Raw genomic sequence first — 22275 nt, forward strand, 5'->3', positions numbered from 1 at the left:
ATAAAACAGATCTCAAACAAATGATTTTATGGAATTTCAAATAGCAAAAAGAGAGTAGATATGAGTTAGGCATCATGAAGTTCATAAAACCATAAAATATTTAGTTCAATTAGTCGTGTAGTTACTTTTTTAGCTTTGTGCAAACTCACATTTTTAATATTTTGATACTCGTATTTATTAGGAGTGATCAATGTGGCATATCATATTCAATTGTTAAAGATCAAGTTATATATTCGATATTTTGAATCATGAAAAAACTATTCTTGTTCTAGTCCCGTTTAACCAGATATTAGTTTCACCGTATCGCTTCAGATTATCCGGTTCAGAATTAATTATATTTTATTAGTTTAATTTGTAAATGATTAATTTAACTGTAGTTTGAATCATTTTATTTAACCGGTATGTTATATATTGGATGATGGCATATTAAAAATTATAGTTTTAAGACTTTAATATATATAACTTATTTCTCTGTGTTATTTTATTTAACAAAGTAAAATTTATAACTCAAATCTTTTTAGTAGTTCTCGTAAACGCGTTTTATTATTATGTGGTTGACTTTTGATTAACAATATAAAATTTCCTTAAATTCACCTTCATATCACAAGTTATAGTATTTCAAATACATATATCATCAAAATTATATCATTTAGATATATTTTCTGACACCAAATTTGATGTATTGTCACTATCCTTATATCTATAATTTTTTTAAAAAAAGATTTAGTTACACATCAAATTCTGAATTCATAAGTTTAAAATAAAAAAATATTCTACATAGGAATATTCTTTCAGTCACCTTATTTCGTGTTCTCCAAAATATTGTAATCTCTTTGTAAATTGCCTTTTATAATAAAAGAAATTAATATGACATAGCCCATGTTGAAAGCCCATCAATTTTTCCTTTCAAAGATGCTCGCTTAAACCTCAGTTTTTGTACTTATTTCTCACATTCATGACTTAAAATTTCTGTAATATTGTATCGGTGCTCGTTTAAACTATTAAGTTAGATTTGAATTCGAATACGAATTATATCTATTTTTTGAAATCCGAATCATGGCACGAACCCGATTATTCATATTTTTTTTAATTTTAAATTTATTTATGTAAATAATTAATTTATAGATATTAATCTATCATGTAAACAATATATGAGACTTAACTGAAATAATAACTCATCTCAAATAAATAAGATATCGAGACGAATATAAATACAAAAGTTTTAAAGTATGTGATTAATGCTTTTGAGTAATAAACTAATTGTTTGTGTAGCTCAAGTGGTTTGAGTGATGTATTTGTATTGGAGAGATCCCGAGTTCGAGGCTCATGAATAACATCTTTTTTTTATATACATGAGAAGATGTTAGGTTCGGAGTTAGGCTCAGGTTCGAAGCTAGGTAATTTATTTGCTCAGGAGGGAGGCTTGACACGAACCTGTTGGGCTACTATATATATAAGTACATCTGGATGAACTTATTTGGTTGTTACATGCTGCTTGTTTGTTTACGAGAAGCATGAGCTTAATAATAAATTTTGTTTTTTTTAATTCATTTGTGTAAAAAAAGCTGGAAGCACGTATAAAAAATTGATAATATATGCTTTTTTTTTTACAACTTCTATTTTTTTTCAACAATTTAAAAATTTATAAATTTTAAGTTGCTTATCACTTCTACGCTCCTTTTTTAGTTTAATGAAGAAGTATTTTTTCTAAATTAATCTAAACGACCTTTTAAAGTAAAAGTGAGCAAGCAATAGTGAAAAGAAAGTGTAAAGAAGGATAAACATATTCGTACAAACGATCATATTCGAGATAACAAAATTCGCGACTCAACGAGGAAGTAGACAAGCAACAGTGAAAAAGCAAGAAAGTGTAAAGAAGGATAAACATGACATAAATTATGCACGCAACATTAGTGAGCAGCTTTGAATAATGCACCTATGCATGCAAGTTTTGTGAGGACTGTCTGTCTGTCCTGCCCACGCCAGGCCATTGAGTCAGATCCAAAACTACCAAACTTTTATTGACTTATCCACTCTCCCCTCTCTTCTCTCGTGTTCAACAACATTAATGTCTCTCATTCAACATTTTCCACCACCCTTCGTCAATGCTCCCACCTCTCCCTCCTTTTTTTTCAATTTCTGCCTAATCTTGTTTACTTTCAAAGGATTTGTCCGGCGAGTGTTCATTGGCACATGCTAAGTACTAAAATTCATAAATTTGGAGAGTTTTGATTGATATAGTTGTTGTAAATGCAGAGACTCCATTATTATTAGAGAGGATAAGCCAATCAAAACCCTCCAAACTCATAAATTTTAATGCTTAGTATGTGCTCACAGACACATACTAGAAAAACCATACTTCAAATATATTACTCCCTATAGTCCTTATTATAAGACATCAAGACTTTTTGCATACAATTCTATGTGTTTTGACCACCAACTTAAAATTATTTTTTTTTTAAATTTTCTTTTTCTGAATTAAAATATATATCACATATTTTAATTCAGAAAAAGAAAAATTTAAAAACTTAAAATTGTGTGCAAAAAGTCTTGATGCTTTATAATTATAAATTATAAGGACCAGGAAGTACTTACTTTAATCAGTTTCTTTACATAACTAATGTCCCGATCATCTCGCATGGCCTAGAGTAGATTCCATTTCATCGGAAGACTTCATAATTTCTTCGAGAAAATCGAAACCATCCAGGAGATCATCACCAGCGGCCGGGCAAGATAAAGATAATCCCGAACCCGAACCGAATAGCAACTCATTATGATCACCACCACCTCCATTTTCAGCCCATGAAGCACCAGCATTGGCATTATCTCGAAAACTCGACAAAGTATCGATCTCATAATCTTGAACCTTAGTTTCCGGACAACCAGAGAATTCAGAATTAGTGATAAATTCCATGTATCCACCATAAGCATTTTCATACAGAAGATTAGTACTGGCGTTATCTTCGGTATTCATCCCAGCCTTTGCTGCCAGAAGCTTCTTCCTCATTTTAGTGTTCCAGTAGTTCTTCACATCATTATCAGTTCTTCCTTCTAAATGTGAGGCTATAACTGACCATCTAATGTAATCATGCACGAGTATTCATCAGTATCAGATAATTAAATTTCGCAAGCATTTGATTAAAATTTAATAAGCTAAAATTAGAAGTTGCACTCTCACAATATAGTACCTGCTTCCTAATTTATTATAGAGATTTAAGATAATGGAGTCTTCTTCTTTTGTAAAAGGTCCATGTTTAATGTCTGGTCTTAAATAATTAAGCCATCTCAGACGGCAGCTCTTTCCGCATCGTTTTAGCCCTGTACACAAACGTTCATGCCATAAGAAAACGTCAAATTATTTTTAATAACGGGTCGTTGGTCGATTACAGAAATTTAAATAATCGAGCAAAATCAGCTCGAACTTCTAATTATTATGGTATACACTACTTTAAAACACTAGAGATATAGGCATGACATTGCACCATCACATTTTCACACATACTTCTGTGTGTGTGGGAGAGGGAGAGAGAGGGCCATTTTCACACATACTTCTGTGTGAGGGGGAGAGAGAGGAGAGAGAGAGAGAGGAGAGAGAGAGAGAGGAGAGGGAGGGAGGGAGAGAGAGAGAGAGAGAGAGAGAGAGGGAGGGAGGGAGGGAGGGAGGGAGGGAGGGAGAGGGGGGGAGAGAGAGAGAGAGACCTGCTTTGAGAGGAAGAGTAATCCAATTGCCAGCAGAGCCATGAGTCTGAAGATAGTTCTTGAGAGTGAAGTCTTCTTCAGGAGACCATGCTCCTTTCTTAACCTTGGATTTATCGCAGCAAGGTGCTCTTCCCATGCCCACACTCCCTACTCAACAACATAAAAAGGGAAGCCCAAATGTAAAAAGCAGAATGATGCTCTTGCAAGACAAGAACACAACCAGAGAAGGCTCAGAATATTTTATGCTTTGTTGCAAACTTGTGGGGTTATGTTGTAGTTTTGCGACAACATCATATATAGACTAGTATTTATGCCCGCGTTGCTGGGCTATTTCATGATAAAAATAATTCTACAACGGAACTTCAATATAGCATAGAAATCATATTTGATTCCACAAATCCGAGTGATTAGCAAAATGTTACAGTTTTGATTGCAACAGAGTTGATAATCAACCTGTTATTTCACTGAAAAGTAAATAATGACCATTACAAAAGGGGTCTATTGACCAAAATGAAGCTGACGAAAACATCTCGAAGGTGGAATGGCCGTTGTTGCTTTTCAATCTTTTGTCGCAGTTGAGGTCGGAAAGTCCTGGTATTTGAGTAGTCGAAGACGTAGCCTGAAGTTCAGTACTGGTTGTTGTCTGCTCGACTGCTGGTTTTTCTTCCTCCAACTTAAAACCATGACAAATATTTGTTGCAAAGTACACGATACTTTTCCTCATGATGTTGCCTTCATGTAGTTCCAGTTTGATGGTATATGGCTTGAGAGGCATAAGCTGGAAGCATTGTGGAAACTTCCGAGAAACAGAATGCTGCCACCATTTGATATTACACAATTTATTGAAGGAAAAAACTGACAATGAATTTTTAACTTCATAAGACATATTCTTATCTCTTGGACAATTTGATTCTCGGGTAATGTTTGATCATGTTTCAACTAATCGGCTAAAATAAGTTAGTACTGATAGCTTTAGACGATAAAAAGTTAAAGAAATTATAATAAGAAATAGACCTCGGCAAGTAGTTGTGCTCTTTTTCCAGTGATAGTATGAATCTCCTTATCATCCAACACAATTTGTATTTCAATTGTTTAGATCTGAAACTGTAACAACAATTTTGAACCTGGAATTCAAAATCCATGCTAAATCAGTAGATCATCCATCAAGTTAATATAGAGTATTAATGAGTAGAAATTATTAAAAAAAATTGTTTTACAGGACCCAAAATTAATAACCAAGTGAACACAATAAAGAATAAAAATTATAAAATGTGCTTTAAAAGAACAACAAATAGCTACATTAAGATATAAGTTGTAAAATTACACGTGTCCTTAATAGTCGACATCATAGAGTTTAGTGTGGCCTGTTGTTATCGATTACATTCTCTTTTTTTCAACTTTGATAGTTCTCTTTCTTCTCTTTAACGATTTATAACCTCCAATACAAAACCAAATTGAAAACATGATATCAAATAACTTAACTTGTTATCCACCACTATTATGTTGAAGCTAGTGAATTCTTATCCTGTCCTAGTTACATCCCACCGGAACTTGATTAGCCAAACTATTATTTTGTAGTCATATTTTGTGTTTAGTTGAGATGATACAGTATATTTTGTTGAGTATATTTTGTTGAGGACATGTTATAAAGTTCTATAAAATTAAATTGAAAGTATTATTGTATTACCGTAAATCCTTATAACATACTCCTAGGAACCTAGGTATTTAATAAGTGTACATCAGAACTATATTTCTTACATTAATGATAAACATATATGTGCAATTTTAAGAACAAACTATTAGCACATAAATCATAAGTGAACTACTGCATAAAGCTTGTCGACACAACCCTGGATAAACAAAAAAAGATTGGAAAGATTAAGCGAAGCAGGTGTATATGCCTTACATGAGACGGTTTAACATCTTTGGGGCTAGACACAAATGTATGGAATGGAATTTTATATCTATCAATACATATAAAATACATTTTGCATCACAGATTATAGAATGAAATATAATATACGTATATAGATACCTGTTGTTCCATTTAACTGGACAGTGAAGAAAAGACCTTCTATTTTCTTTGTCATACAGAAAAATGTAACTCTAACAACTTTATGGAGACATCATTTACTTGTGCTGAAATTATTATTGTGTGCATATAAGAAGAGTAAAAACAAAATTTAAAAGTGAGATGACTCAAAAATTGTAAACCAACACTTACCTAAGAGATCCTATTTAAGTCCCGATTAGTCATATACTTATAAACGATTAGTCATATACTTATAAATGATTCCCATGTTCACATCCTCATTGCAGTAACCAACTAAAGAACTTAAGTTCTTGTGGTGAACACTCATCAGAAAGCTGGCCTGCAATCAAAATACATTAGTAGGGCATATTCGGGCAAAAAAAAAACAAAGCATAACTTTATGATTACTACATACCTCAGTTTGGAATTCTTTGTAGCCCTGAGTTGATGATGGAGGGAGCATCTTCACAGCAACTTCAGTATCACCTACATAGCCATGGTAGAGCATCAATTCATGTTTTTCTCTTTGACAAAACATCAAACACTTAGAGTGCACATTTCAAATGCATTAAAAAAAAATAAGAATTGGCGAGATGCAACAAAAATACATTGGAAAAGGTCTAAAACTGAAATATTGCAGCGAGCTTTCTTATGTATGTAATAAGAAAGGTTAATCAACTATATTTAGCACACCAAGAAGATTAACATCTTAATTATCTAAACTAATGTCAATTGTGCAATCTTAATGTCAGCAGCACAAAAAAGCCATAGTTTGCAAGCATTTGGAGAAGTGATATGTCACTTCTTATATATCACATCTCCAAACTAAATCCGTATATGTGAAATACATTACTTGAAATATATCACTTCTCCAAACTAATGTTAGTAGCACACGAAAGCCATATACGTGGAATCATCGAATTTTCTTGAAACAAAATCAAACGCTAACAAAATCATCGAATTTTCTTAAAACACTATGATAAAAATTGTTTGAATTATGTATAACCACCGCTTGAGCAATATGCAAATAACATATCAACCAAGAAAATAATAAATAGCTTACTTTATAAGCTAATTGACCGCTTTTCATGATCCTAGAAGTTTTATAGTCAAAGTCTCTTTGTCACAATAAACAATCATTTAAGTATCAAGCATATATAATGGCAACTACTTTTGCATATACGAACTTATTAAACCAAAATTCACATAACGGAGTGTACAAAAAAAGTAGAAAACTTTAAGATGTAAATAGAAAATCAACTGTGACAGATTCAAGCCATTGCCAACTTCACTACCATATACTAAATAGTAAGATGATAAGGAGTACCATAACGTTCATTTGATCACCTTGAGAGAATATATAAAATGTTAATGTAATTATATAACACATCATCTCTTTGTCGCAATAATCAGTCATGTGCTAACCGTGGCAGTCGTAGAAGTATATTCATTAATCCAACGTTTACAAACACAACCAAATTTAAGAATAGTTGGAAGGGTGTTAAAATGCAAAGAAGTTAAATTTACTAAACAATTAATTATAATTATCTCTCTACAACCAATCTCTTATACAAATCAATTCATCAATCCATTTTTCTAAATAATGTAGTATCTCACGCATATAAGATAAAAATGAGATAAAAATTACACATCTGCAACCTATATTAAACAAATTGTCTGTACATCTACAATCTATTATGCATATTAGCAGATTGTAATACATGATTATAATTACAGAAATATATAATCAGGATAATAACACAACCATCTGCAACCTCTAAGATTTATAATAATCATATATATACATAATAAGAAACACACCCATCTAAAATATAAAAAAAATATACATGCACAAAACAATAGAAAATAAAATTATAATTATTTTAAACCTTCAAACCGCAGTCTTGTTAATTGGTTTGATGTGTCTCACAATCTCGTCTCATACGCATTTCATCAAACAGTTTGTCTGCATTCCTCAGTCAACAAATTAAACAATTATTAGTAAGATAAGCACAACATGTAACACAAATCAAAGAGATATGAAGACATATAAGAGTGTGAGAGTTATCTCAGAGTGAATCTCTCATGCAATAAACGATCAAAATTAGATCTGCAAAAAAATTAGAAGATTGTAATTAGAAATCATGAGAATCGTCAGTTAGATAGTAAGAATATTATGATTATGATGATAATAGTAAGAGTAAAATCTAAATTCAAATTTCAAATACATAAGATGAACCTAAGAAAGAGGAGAGACCTGCAAGTACAAAAGGCCCGGGAAACTGAAACTTCGCCGAGAAGACTCGTACCAAGCACCATTACGAAAATAATTAATGATTTGTTTAGAATTTTTTAATATTTGTAAATATAATCTGTTTTAAAGTGACAGCTTGCAAGTGAAGTGAGGGGGCCGGGGGCACGTGGTTAGTATAATATATTACTCCCTGTTTTTTATTATTTGACAATATGAGTTTTAACACATATTTTTAGCTGGGTTGATCGGATAACAAAAATTATTATTTTTGATTTTTTTTGTGAATAAAAATTTTAGTCATATATTTTTATTCAGAAAAAAAGTTTGAAAAAATAATATTTTAAAATAGCTAGTCAAAGCACTTAAAAATGTGTACCCAAAATCAAAGCGTCAAATAATAAAAAATAATGAGAGTACTTTTGACGGTGACAGAGTTGTAAATAAAATAGATTGAATATAAATTTTTAATATTATAATAAATTATTACAAATTATTTCTTAAGAAATATAAAATCAAATTTCAATAAATAAAATAACTCATTAAAAAAATATTAGAATTTTTTAATTTCTCACATCCTGACTTCTAAGTTGGAAATTGACTTATAAATTATTACACAAACGATACGCATAAGCTGTTATGACTAATTGGCTCAACCAAACACCAAATAATATTATATTGCACCTTAATTAATTAATTATTCCATCTATTTGAAACATAAAATGTATGACTTTCCGCACTTCTAAGTCTTTCGATCTTGTATAAGACTTTAAAAAATGTGTTAAAAATAAAATGTGTATAAGAGTAATTAATATTATAATTTTAAAAATAAAATAAAAATATAAGACTTAAAAAAATGTGTTAAAAAGTTAAACGATCTATATTTCCATCTTTGTATGCATATTTTTTTGTCTCAAAATTAGATCTTGTGATTTGTGTGTTTGGAATTTTTTAGTGTTTAGAAATCATTGGGCATAAAATTTGGATATAAAAATTATTAATATAATAATAAATTATTATGAATTATCTTTTAAAATTTACCTTTTATATATTTATAAAATCAATTTTCAAAATAAAAATAACTCACTCAAGCCGTTAGAAATTTAAATTTCTCAAATTTTGACTTCGAGTTGAGAAATTGAGTTATAAAATGTTACACAAACGATACAAATAAGCTATTTATGACTAAGAAGTCCATAAGCTAGGGTTATAAGTCCAGGGTTATAAGTCCAAACACTAAATAATATTGTACTCCCTCCGTTCCAAAATAATAGTCGTCTTGACTTTTTGCACGTATTTTGAGGTGCATAAAAAACATATTTCTAAATATTATTTTTCAAATTTTCTTTTTTTGAATAAAAATAGGGATGTTAAACTTTTATTCAGAAAAAGAAAAATTCATAAATAGTGTATAGAAGTATGTTTTTTTACACCTAAAACTACGTGCACAAAGTCAAAGCGACTATTATTTTGGAATGGAGGGAGTATCTTAATTAATTAATTAGTCTATCTAATTTGAAATATAAATCGTTTGATTATTTATCCGCACTTCTAAGGCTTTTGATCATATAGTTAAAATAATTGTTATAAAGATATAAAACCAAAATTATAATTTAAAATAATAAATTTTCAAAAATAAATATCTTAGAAATATGTGTTAAAAAGTCAAATGACATATAATCTCAAAACGGAAGAAATAACAATTATTATTTTTATCTTTGTATATATATATATATATCCAAAATTATAAATTTTCCAATATTACAAACTACCGATTTTCTTTTCATTTTTGTTCACGTAATTTTTGGTGTGTTTTTTATCCTTGCAGGCTGCCATACATTTTGAAATTTGAATCATTTAAAAACTGTAAAATATTACAAATCGCAGGTGTTTGCTCGTCCTGCGGCGAGAAAGCTTCGCTCGGAAGCTTTGCACTTTCTTCTAAGCTTATGTGTTCTGTATCAGAGTAACTACACGTGGGCTTATGCTGCAACATGAAGAGAAGAAAAAAGAACATCAACGTGGCATGTTCTTGTCCATTCATAAAGTAAATGCATTAAGTATGAGCGGTGGCAGGCTTGTAAATAAGCTGAACTTGGAGGGCAGTTTTCCAGCATGGGCAGGATACTGTAGCAAACACGTGCAATTATAATGTACATAGAAAAGAACATAGATCGGTATTTGAAAGTAAGCGAATTTTTTTTTTCTTTATATTTTGTGAAGGCGGTTTGACCATGTTTCTAGATAAAATAAGCATTAAAATAATGAGTTTAGCTCGATTGAGATTTATGTCATTTTTCTAGTTTATAATTGGCATTGGTTATGTTTCTATGACCGGGTGAAATGACGAAGTGTCTTGGAGGTTCAAATAGGTCACTTAAAGATAAGTTTCTAAACTCATATTTATGTAATATATCATAAAAAGACAATCAAATACTGTGTGGTTACCTAAATCACCAACACAATCTCAAATCTTTTAGCCATTATTTATTTTTAAGTAAGTGTTAGAGCATCTCCAACCCTCGCAAGCCCTTAGCTAGAAGTTCACGTGGCTTTCCGAAATTAATTTTTATAGCCAATGTTCACAAAAAATAGAACTTCAACCACAACAACCTCTTATGTATAATTATAGCCATCCCGTTATGGATGACTATATTTGTCGATCCGCTACAGATCTGTAGCGAATTTCACGTCATCTCCCGCAATTTATTTTCCTCCTTCTCACTGATTACATATTATTTATTATCATATCAAACTGATATATTCTATTTATAATAATCTAAATATTAATAACATACTTTTTTTAAATTATAGCCAATCAATATAGCCAATACCATTGAAGAACAATGTCTTACAAGTTCGGCACATTTTACATAATATCTTATAGATCCAATTTAGCCAACGGTTATAGTCAACGCCATTGGAGATGCTCTTAGTGATCATTACCTATTTAACATTTATGAATAAAATAATCATTTATCTCTTTATTTCTTTGTATTTTCCCACATTTTCCTACTTTTTTCTCTCAAATTTATTATTAAAATAATAATAGGAGAACAAATATGGGGATTGCTATTGGAGTTACAGATTACCTAAGTCACTGTGACTCGCTAGGATTCATTAATTTAAACTATTATTATTAATAAGTAATGAAATAAGTAATCTATTGGACCTGATCTAAGTGCAATTATTGAATGTACTGTATACATTTGTCAGAGTATGCATAACTGGAATATACGTACGATTGTGGGTTATATTAATTTTGAGAAGTTTTTGTTAAGGCAATATATATATATATATATATATATATAAATTTTTTTATAATTATATTTTTATTAATATATAGTTAAGAGTTTACATAACTATATATAGTTAATAAAAGTTATATTTTGTTAACTGAATAAAAGATTAAAATTGTAGAAATTATCAAGATGCCACCTAAATATCACATACATAATTTTAACTAAAATTTTTATTAATAGAAATGCTCTTACTCCCCCGCCTCCTAAGAGCATCTCCAACACTGTTGGCTATAATGGTTGGCTAAATGAGACTCGTGAGACATTGTGTAAAATTTGCTGAACCTGTAATACATTTTGCTTCAACGGTATTGCCTATATTGGTTGGCTATAATTTAAAAATAGTATGTTATTAATATTTTAGATTATTAAAATATAATATATAAGTCCAACACGGTAATAAGTGATGTGAATTTTCCCTACAGATTTCATACAGACCGTAGAGGTTCGAAAAATTTAGCCATCTATAGGAGGTTGGCTAAAATTATAGACAAAAACTGGGTAGGGTTGGAGTATGAGTTTTTCGAGCTGTTGTCTAATTTTATTTTTTTAGTATGCCAACTCACTTTTTATCCAAGAGCTTTCAATGGTTGGAGATGCTCTAATAGATTACCTTATGTTAAATTTTAATGAATAAGAATGAGACAAAAAGGCCGTTTGACTGAGTTTAAAATAAGTGCTTCTTGCTTAAAAGGAATGTTTGGCCGGAACTTTTAAGCCCGGCTTCTAGGTTTGTAAGTTAAACATACTTATTTATACCGTTTGTATAAAAAGTACAGAAGTACTTACAATAAGTTAGGAATGCTAACTCAACCACTTTAACCATTTATAGTCTTAACTTGCTTCTAATTTCTATTTCACTTTTTTACTTTAAGTAAAAACACTTATTTTAAACTTATCCAAACGGCCCCAAAGTAAAGAAGTGAAGTAAAAGTTAGAAATACGTTAAGACTTATAAATGACTAAAATGTTTAAGAAAGAAGTAGAAGTCATGAAACAAAAAGTAATATTCTCAGTTTCTTATAAATAATGTTTGATTTTTTACACGAACAGTACATATAAATGATTCTAACATATAAATGAACAAGCCGAACATTTAAGCGCGGCTAAAAACCCAAAGATTTTAACCCAGTCAAGGTAAGTACTAAGTACCTATCAACTTGAGTATTTATAAATCTTTGTGCCCCAGCAATGCAAGGACCACAAGCTTTATTACCTGGGTCAAAAATGCGTGCTCACGAGCATTTTGATTCAAAATATTTCATCTTAGATGTAAACAAATTTGACCATGTATGTAACCGAATTTTGTTTATGGCAGTATGCTATAAATTTTTGGACTTGAAATGAGGTGTTATATATTCGGTTGATGATGATACAGTGAGTTGTATAACATGTTAACTATAAACATTAGAAAAATATATAGAACAACGTACAAGCGCTAGAGTACGCACGTCAAGATTTAGGACTATTCTAAAAGTCCATCTTAAATTACTGACAAATTATTTGAGCGTTTGGCTAAGGTTAAAATAAGTGTTTTTTGTTTAAAGTAAAGAAGTAGAGAAGAAGTTAGAAATAAATTAAGACTTGGTTAAGGTGTTCGACAAATCACATAATAATGTGACTAATTTAAAATACTAAACCTGACTAATTTTTATTTTTGAAATTTGATTTTACAAATATGTAAAGGATAACTTTAAAAAATAATTTACATAATTTATTATTATATTAATAATTTTTGTATCCAATAAATTGTAAACTTAAATTTTTTCTCCAAACACATAAAAATAAGAATTATTTCTCATTTATAATTAACTTCTCATTTATAAACAATAAACACTTTTTAACCAAATCCCAAATATCCCGTTATCTTTCTATAAAAAGTTACTTCTGTCTTTTTGAAGGGTATCTACAAAGAAGCGTTTAAAAAAATTTCCACCGAAAAACCAAAAAAATTCAAAAATCTAATTTAATTTTCATAATTTATACTTCTTTTCTAATAACATTCGATTTTTATAAATTAACAAATATTATAATTTAAATTATTCAAACAATACATTTAGATTAAATAATTTATAGATCACATCTCTAAACACTTTCATAATAACTTAATCTAAATCATAACCAACTTATCACTGTAATGCATTTCTCTACATTCATAAATAATTTTTAATTTTAAACTTGCATGACCAAACATGAAAGAGCGGGTTGGGTTAGTCCGTCTCATAGTATTCCTTCAAATTAAAAAATTAATACTTATACAATAACAAGTCGATAATTATTAATACCTCATCACGCTACAAGAAATTAAAAGTGACTAATTTCGACGGTTAGAATCTTGTCCAAAATAACTAATTTCGTCCGTTTTTGGTTGATCAACGTTGTTGGTATTTTTTGATTTCCATTTAATCATAAAATAAAATTTCAAATATAATGTACTTACAAATTTATATTATTACTCCCTCCATCCCATTTTAGGTGTCATGTTTGACTTTTGAATGTTCAAATTAACCACAATTTGACCGAGATTTACACATATAATATAAATTTTAAAAATAAAAAAAATTATGTCATTACAAAATACATACAATACACTATAAAAAGTAATTTTTAGTTTTCTAAAATAATAACTAATTTGTTCTTTATGCTTATGCCTGGTCAAAAATTGGTACCGTTGAAAGTCAAAACAGGACACTTAAAATGAGATGGAGGGAGTATTATTATTATTATTATTATTATTATTATTATTATTATTATTATTATTATTATTAGAAATGTTAATATCTCTGTGAATCTTAAAGACAACTGCATGCATTTTGATTTCCTGTGTAAGAAAGTGATGGCCGACCAATTTGAATTGATTATTAGGTGATTGTTATCCACACTTTCACTTTGGAATGCTCTTCTAACATGATAATAACAGTCTTTGTAATGTGTGCCCAAGGGCACACAATAAGCTCCAACTTTCATGCTTGTTTTGATTGGTGGAATTGATGTGAATGCAGGAGGGCCATTTACATTTATTATTCATCCACCAATCAAAAACTAGAATTTTCATGGAAGTTAGTGACTATTGTGTGCCCTTGGGCACACCATAGAAAATTCGTAATAATAAAGACCATTGATACCCTTTGTCTCACTTTTTGTGCCATTTTTTGTCCTCATGTTAAAGTTGATGAATTTTATAATCATAATAAGTAAATTATATGTTGTCAAAATTTTGTATTGTTTTTCAAAAATTTTAACCGAATTTACTTACCATTTACAATAATAATTTAAAATAGACAATTTTATTTGAACAAAAAACAAGGTAAAGAAAACTGGAACATGAAAATAGTCTTTTCTTAACTCCGACATGCAAGGAACAAAACTTGAAAAGAAATGGGAGGTTGCACCTACAAGAACCTGAAAACAAAGAACATAAAACAAGGAACCACTCATAATGCTACACTTTAATCATGTGATAAGTGATGTGATAATTGATAACTACAAGGAAAAATAGTTTTTCACAATATAAATTGTTATGAGGTTGATAAACAATCATTCATTCCAACAAAAACTGAGGATATTAGTGTGAAAATAATGTTGTATATTAGAGTTTTTAGAATTTTTTTAACAAAGAAAAAAGAAAAGATAGAGAAAATTTTAAATTTTCAAACATGTTTTTAAGTGATGTTTGGAAAGGAAAAGAAAAGAAATTTGAAATTTAAAAATAATCTCGTATATATTTAGTTAAAGAAAAACAATTTTTCATACTTTATTTCTTGAACTAAGGAACACAACATAAGAGTGAGTGAAGCACCAATATATGCTTGACAAAATAACATCAAGTCTCACATCACATAAAAACATATAATAAATCATGAGTTAGGCTTTCATTGAAGTTTCAGAATCACACAGCTTGAACTCTTTGGAGTTCCAGTTTGCAGAGGAACTCCTGCAACTCAAGGTTCTGTTACAGCAACTAACAGGTTTAATTTAATAGTTAATATGGCATTCCCTGATCCAATTCTATTCAAATTTCTTCTACTACTTCTTGCATCAATTTCCTTCAAGCTGCTTCAACCTTTTAGAGAGTTTCATCACTGGATACTGCCCAAGCGGGCTCTGGTTCTGCACCAATATCTTCGAATGATCTGACCGAACATCCAAATAATTAAATTGCCATAACTTTTGAAGCTTGAATTGTGTTGGAAAACACGACAGAGGCGTTCACTTCCTGGCCTATAATAAAATCATTCCCAAAATTTTGTCAGTCAACTACAAGGATATATGGAACTAGAAACATGCAACACTTAGGCTGCGTTCACTTGAATGAAATTAAATAAAAAAAGTTCTTCTCTGTAAATTTCATTTTATTCTTCCTCCATTTCATTCCATCCAAGTGAACGCAGTCTTAAACTGTCTTGTTTGAGAATGTTAATCAAATATAAGAATTGTTCATCCTTGGCACATAAACACTTCTACGCCTTCTCTGACACCGGATCTCAACATGCATGATATATCAGATCAGATTTGTACATACATCTAGCAATAAGGACACATGTTTTACTAAGAGGCATTATTATTTGCCTTAAAAATAAAAATCTAAACGAAGTCACAGGGATTAAGTCTGTGCAACTCACTCTTGAAGTCATTAGTAGCTCCGATGCGTATGATTTACCAAGTGCAACATCTAGTTGAAATGAAACAGATGGTTTCAACATCCAACTCAGGCCTTAAAAGCTTCTATCATACTTTCCAACACAACTTCAAGCTTCAAAAATTATGGTGATTTAATAATTTGGATGTTCTGCCAAATCATTCGAATGGTTACATGTGTATCGGTACAGAACCAGAACCCGCGTGGGAAGGTGATTCGCCAATGAAGCTGAGTTTGAAGTGTTTAGCAGAAGATTGAAGGAGCTTGAGGAAAATTACTGATGCAAGAAATAGTCATGAGTGTTTGAACAACAGAACTGGAGCTGGTGTAGCTCCATATTATAGTGCCATTTCTGTATGAAACTTAAAGGCATATGCAACATATATAAAGTTTTGGCGACCAAACTCTCCTCAAACCTTAAAATCTGTTTTATCAGGATTTTACTGTATTTTAAGATTTACATTCACTCAAAAATCATTTGAGTCGAGAGTAGATCGCTGTCTTGTCTTGAGAACATAAATGCTTAATTGCTCATATTAAGTTAAGAAAATTTTTGAGAGTCTTTTGTATTATATTACTTACTTTATTTTTTTATTTCACGTTTTGACTTTTAACACCCGTTTTTAGATAGGTAGGTTGACCAGATAATAAAAATTATCATTTTTGATTGGTTTCTTTTAATTAAAATTTTGATTATGTATTTTTATTCAGAAAAATAAAATTTGAAAGATAATATTTCTAAATACCTAATCAAAACACCTAGAATTATGTGTTAAAAATCAAAACGTCATAAAGATAGATGAAATACTGCATCCGTCCCATTTTAACTGATATTTGACTTTTTGACACGTTATTGAGGTGTAAAAAAATAATATGCTCAATAAAAAAAATTCACTTTTTATGTCAAAAATTTAATATGATGTAAATTTTATAATTAAAAATTATGTTTAGATGTTATTTTTTTAACATTTTAAAATACATATAAAAAAGTCAAAATCCGTTAAAATGGGTCGGAGGGTGTATCTTCTGCTCCTAACATTTTCCAAGTCGAGAACCCATTTTTATGTTTATGTTGAGAGTTAATATGGCGTCATCTTCGGAAACATATGAATTTAATATTCTGACATTTTCGTCACTTAAACACTTAAGCGGTGGACTTATTATCTGTTGTCTCAGAACACTCGGAGTTGACTCTGGCTCATCTGATAATTATTAAAATAGATACTAATTTTGTAAGACATAAAGCTGCATTGTAGAAAAAAAAGATGACTTACTATTGATTAAGAGCGGTCACAGGCACAATTTTCTGAGACATGAGTGGTTAGCGTGCTTAACAAATTATAAAAATACTAGTTGAGAAGCCGCGCGTTGCGGCGGTCTATAAAAATTATATTAATGATGTAATATTAATATTTGTAGAATAAAATAATTTTGTGGTTATCTATAAAACGTATATTAATGTTTCCAAGTTAATATTTGTAGGATAACATAAATTTTATATTATAAAAATCTTGATGTAATACCAATACTAATATATAAAATTGCAAAATTGGAATATAATTCATGCTGAAAAAATGAAAATAAATTTATACACGTATTAACAATTTAATGCACGACGAATCTTAATTTTATTTGTGTTTTTTAAAAAGTAATCATGTTCTTACATTGTCACCTTCCTCCAATTTTTTTGGATTGATTGTGCACAAAAACATCTAACCTAAATCCTTGATATAGCGGTCTATAACTACTCTTGCTTGTAATAATATTTATTTTTTAATAATGTGTAAACAACCTTCACTTAAAAGTTGCTTGAACGGAGCAAACAGATTATGATAATTTTTTCCTGTATACAAAGTAAATCATATAAAAATTAACAACAACAAACATGTCCGATAAACAAAACAAATGTTATAAAAAAATAACCAACAAACACACATCACTAATAGTTAATTTATTGATATCATCCATCAATATCATGTCAAGACTATATTCTTTTCCCGTGTTTGGATTTGTCGACTCCCACATAGTGGTCTATAACTATCTTTGCTTGCAACAACCTTTATTTTTTTTTTTTTAATATTGTATAAACATCCTTCACTCATCGTTGTAGAAGAACGGCACCACCAAGTTAGAAAATCGAGCAAGAGAACTATTACCAGAGAGAGGTAGGGTTATGGCATTGAAAGAGAGGATGTTGTGTTTATATGATCCAAAACCCTACAATCTATAGGGGTATTTATAGTTGCAGAGAGACTTGTGTGCTAATCTTTCCCATAATTAAATAATCTGAAACAAAATCAGATTGAAATTGAAATAGAGAAGGTTGTGTTTAGATGATCCAAAACCCTACAATCTATATAGGGGTATTTATAGGCGCAGAGAGACTTGTGTGCTACTCTTTCCCATAATTAAATAATCTGAAACAAAATCAAATTAAAACTTTCAAGCTACCATATTCCATAAATAATCTGAAACAAAATCAAATTCTGAAACTTTCTTCTAATATACATGAAACTAAAAAAGGTAGTTCTAATTTTTGATATTTTTCATCCAAAAATTTCAAAAATTAGAAAAATAAAACGGAGGGATGTGAGAGTCGCCACATACACGCCCCTCGATTCTCCTTTATATAAGTATATTGAAATAATCTGAAACAAAATCAAATTGAAGCTTTCAAGCTACTATATTCCATAAATAATCTTAAACAAAATCAGATTCTGAAACTTGCTTCTAATATACATGAAACTAAAAAAAGATAGTTTTAATTTTTGATATTTTTCATCCAAGAATTTTAGAAAATTAGAAAAATAGAACGGAGCGATGTTAGAGGCGCCACCTACACGCCCCTCGCTTCTCCTTTATATAAGTATACTAGTTGAGAATCCGCGCGTTGCGGCGGCCTATAAAAATTACATTAATGATTCAAAATTAATATTTATGGAATAAAATCAATTTGCGGCGACTTATAAAAATTATATTAATGATTCAAAATTAATATTTATAAAATAAAATAAATTTTATATTATAAACATCTCGATGCAATACCAATATTAATTTTTAAAATTGCAAAATTGGACTATAATTCATATGTGAAAAAATGATAATAAGTTTCTACATGTAATTAGCGATTTAAAGCACGACGAATCTTAATTTTAATTGTGTTTTTCTTTTTAAAAAGTTTTGTTCTTGACTAACATTGTCATTAACTTTTCGAAACACTACTTCTTAGAAGTATACACCACTACCTGCATATAAAAAGCATACGACTATACTGATTGATGACATCAATAAAACAGACCGTAAGCTTGCAAACAACAACAAATACGTTCGACGACCAAAACAAATATTATAAAAGAATCAACAACAAACATATATCATTGTAATTAGGGGTGTGTTTCGGTTAACCGAAACCGAAATTCTATGAAACCGCGGTTAAAAAACCGGATAACCGAAAATTGAAAATTTGGCTACCGAAAACCGAACCGAAATATAAATTTCGATTAACCGAACCGAAATTATTTTGGTTATTCGGTTCGATTTTCGGTTAACCGAACCGAATGCACACCCTTAACTGTGATATTGAGAGACAGTGTAGGTTGTGTTTAGATGATCCAAAACCCTACAACCTATAAGGGTATTTATAGGTGCCGAGAAACTTGTGCGCTACTATTTTCCATAATCAAATAATCTGAAATAGAATCAGATTAAAAAACTTGCAAGCTACTATATTCCATAAATAATCTGAAATAAAATCATACTAATACTTTCAATTTATTATATTCCATAAATAATCTGAAACAGAATCAGATTAATTTATGCCAAGATATATACCATATCAATGAATCTGAAACAATTACTTTCAATTTATTATATTCCATAAATAATCTGAAACAGAATCAGATTAATTTATGCCAAGATATATACCATATCAATGAATCTGAAACAATTTTTTTTTATATCTTTCATCCAAAAATCCTGGAAAATTAGAAAAATAGAACGGAGCTATCTGAGAGGCGCCACCTACACTCCCCTCGCTTCTCCTTTATATAAGTATATTGATTTAAAATCTTTCGTGTTTATACTCCCTCTGTCCCATTTAATTGTATACGTTTCTTTTCAACTGCTCGACACGCATTTCAATGCTCTTATAAAACATAGTTCCGTAATTTATTTTTGAGATTTTCTTTTTCTGAATAAAAATATAACATCCAAACTTTAATTCAGAAAAAGAAAATTTCAAAAATAAATTACACAACTACACTCTACAGGAGCATTAAAGTCCGTGCCGCGTCCCCGTCCCCCAATGTATACAACTCAGGGGGACGGAGGGAGTAGTAAATTACGAGAACAGTGACCACTCGTGCTTTATCTAAAATTTAAGATGTGGAGTACAATAATTTTCACATAAGTGTAAGTGTTGAAATGACCTGCTCAAGCAGAAGTGCAGAACCATCAATCGGCGTCCTTAGAAAACAAATCAATTAATTCAGGATCTGGTCTCAAGCTCGCACAATTATTACTCAATACTGTAGTACTCTTCCGTACTTAAATACTTTTCCCGTTTGTCTTTATCATATTTGCCAATACACACTTTTGATTATTAATATTTTTAATTTTATATTAGTATTAAAAATAAAACTTCACCATATTAAAGTATTCATAAATACGAATCCAACAACATCACTAATGACTATATTTTATGTTATAGATTAAACGTAAATTACTAATTTGTCTCGTGTTATGGACAATGCCGATATTTCAAACGGACAATGTTTCTAGAGACGGAGGGAGTATTTATCAGGAACGGTACATGACACGTACGTTAATATTTATAAATATATAATTTTATAAATTATTTCATTTTTTTCTTTTAGATAAAAAGTTAATCTTTAAATTTTTATTTAAAAGAAATATAATTATTAAAATATATTTTATAAAAATATTAAAGTTTGTGTCAAACTGTCAATATAATGAAATGAAGGCACAAAAGTAATATTATTCGAAACACCAAACACATGACAAAAAATTCTAGCCATAAAGATAAAAAGACTTGGAATTATCGTTGCAAGACTCTTGCTAACAGTGGTCAAGTACCAGTGACCAAGTGTTGTCGGGAAAATATTGAGTAGTCCGTCCCAATGAATTGTATATAGTTTTTCTAGATTTCTGATCAATTGTATATATTCCAAAAGTAGTGTTCTAAAAATCCCCGATTTAACCGATAAATCCCCGATTAATCCTCTGCAAGGTCGGCCACCGATCCGATTTTTGAAATCCGATTAATCCTTATATATATTTCATAATCGAAGTATATGTGATAAATTATTAAAATTAAAATACTATATTACTTTAAATATGAATAATTATAGAGTTTATGAATATCGTAAATATATTAGTTACTAAATAGCTAATATAATAATAACTAAATATTAAATAATATTTTATTATTAAAATAAACCCGATTTTAACTCCGATTAATCCTTCCGATTAATCCCCGATTTCCGATTAATCCTTGAATCGGTAGCTCAACCGATTAAGTCCGATTCCCGATTTCTGTAACACTGTCCAAAACTAGTAAGTTTTTATAATATAAAACATCATTACACCAACTATTTTCTTCAATTATCTCCATTTTATAATAATATAAACACTACTATCTCTGGTCCTTAATATAAGACATTTTGACTTTTTACACATTTTTTTAGAAGCTTTGACCACATATTTAAAATCAATTTTTTTTTTTAAAATTTTTTCTGAATAAAAATATAATATAAATATTATTATTCAGAAAAAGAAAATTTTAAAAATATTAATTTTAGATATGTGGTCAAAGCTTCTCAAATTGTGTGTAAAAAGTCAAGGTGCCTTATATAAAGGACCAAAGGGAGCATTACACCTAGACCTGGCAATTCAGGCCCGAAACCATATAACCGGTCCAAACCAAACCATTTATTAAAATCTGGCCCAACAAAAAATCACTTATTCTATATGGATCTGGTTGGTTTTTAAATCACAGTTTTTATCTAAAATATGGACTAAGATATGGACCAAATATGGATACCCATATTTCAACCTAGTCAGACTGAATATTCACGCTCCACTGTTTACAAACTCTCGGCGCGCACTGAACTCTCATCCCCCTTCCCCAAATTGCAATTAACACCTACTTTTATCGCTCTTGCTTTATTTCGAAAGCTTCTTCTGTTCAGGTAATTATCTTTAATTCATCTTCGTTTACTTTTTTTTGTTTGTGTGTTTGAATTTCATCTGGATCCTTGTATACATGTGTTGTGTAATCATGGCCGTGTATATACATATGTTTTGAAATCATCATATATCGTCTCTTTCATTCTTA

At 29.9% G+C, this 22275-nt stretch overlaps 1 protein-coding gene and 1 long non-coding RNA gene across 5 annotated transcripts; both read right to left on the reverse strand.

The window, feature by feature from the left end:
• Window positions 1-1763: 1763 nt before the first annotated feature.
• On the reverse strand, window positions 1764-8118 carry LOC108213055 (transcription factor RAX1). 4 transcript variants are annotated; one of them, XM_017384787.2, is made up of 9 exons: window positions 7989-8118; window positions 7621-7841; window positions 6147-6217; window positions 5924-6071; window positions 5735-5838; window positions 4714-4823; window positions 3700-4513; window positions 3189-3318; window positions 1764-3077 (listed from the first exon to the last, which is right to left on the reverse strand). In XM_017384787.2, the coding sequence occupies exons 7-9, from the start codon at window positions 3833-3835 to the stop codon at window positions 2630-2632; spliced, it is 714 nt and encodes a 237-aa protein (XP_017240276.1). In that variant the 5' UTR covers window positions 3836-4513; window positions 4714-4823; window positions 5735-5838; window positions 5924-6071; window positions 6147-6217; window positions 7621-7841; window positions 7989-8118; the 3' UTR covers window positions 1764-2629. The 4 variants fall into 4 exon arrangements, 2 of the variants coding, with proteins under 2 accessions (XP_017240276.1, XP_017240275.1); XM_017384786.2 differs by lacking the exon at window positions 5735-5838; XR_010290139.1 differs by lacking the exons at window positions 1764-3077; window positions 3189-3318; window positions 3700-4513 and adding an exon at window positions 4594-4638.
• A 7011-nt stretch (window positions 8119-15129) lies between these two features.
• Window positions 15130-16323, reverse strand: LOC135151711 (uncharacterized). The gene is made up of 2 exons (XR_010290595.1): window positions 15904-16323; window positions 15130-15502 (listed from the first exon to the last, which is right to left on the reverse strand). It is a non-coding gene; the product is annotated as an uncharacterized LOC135151711 (long non-coding RNA).
• Between the last annotated feature and the right edge of the window lie 5952 nt (window positions 16324-22275).

This window comes from Daucus carota, chromosome 3 (genome assembly GCF_001625215.2).
Source record: "Daucus carota subsp. sativus chromosome 3, DH1 v3.0, whole genome shotgun sequence".
Classification (NCBI taxonomy): domain Eukaryota; kingdom Viridiplantae; phylum Streptophyta; class Magnoliopsida; order Apiales; family Apiaceae; genus Daucus; species Daucus carota.

Bases quoted from the DNA above. Each gene is read 5' to 3' on its own strand.
- LOC108213055 (XM_017384786.2), bottom strand. From the start codon at position 3,835: ATGGGAAGAGCACCTTGCTGCGATAAATCCAAGGTTAAGAAAGGAGCA. The intron at 3,319-3,699 runs GTCTCTCTCTCT...GTTTGTGTACAG, and splicing joins TACTCTTCCTCTCAAAGCAG to GGCTAAAACGATGCGGAAAG. The intron at 3,078-3,188 runs GTACTATATTGT...TGATTACATTAG, and splicing joins TATAATAAATTAGGAAGCAG to ATGGTCAGTTATAGCCTCAC.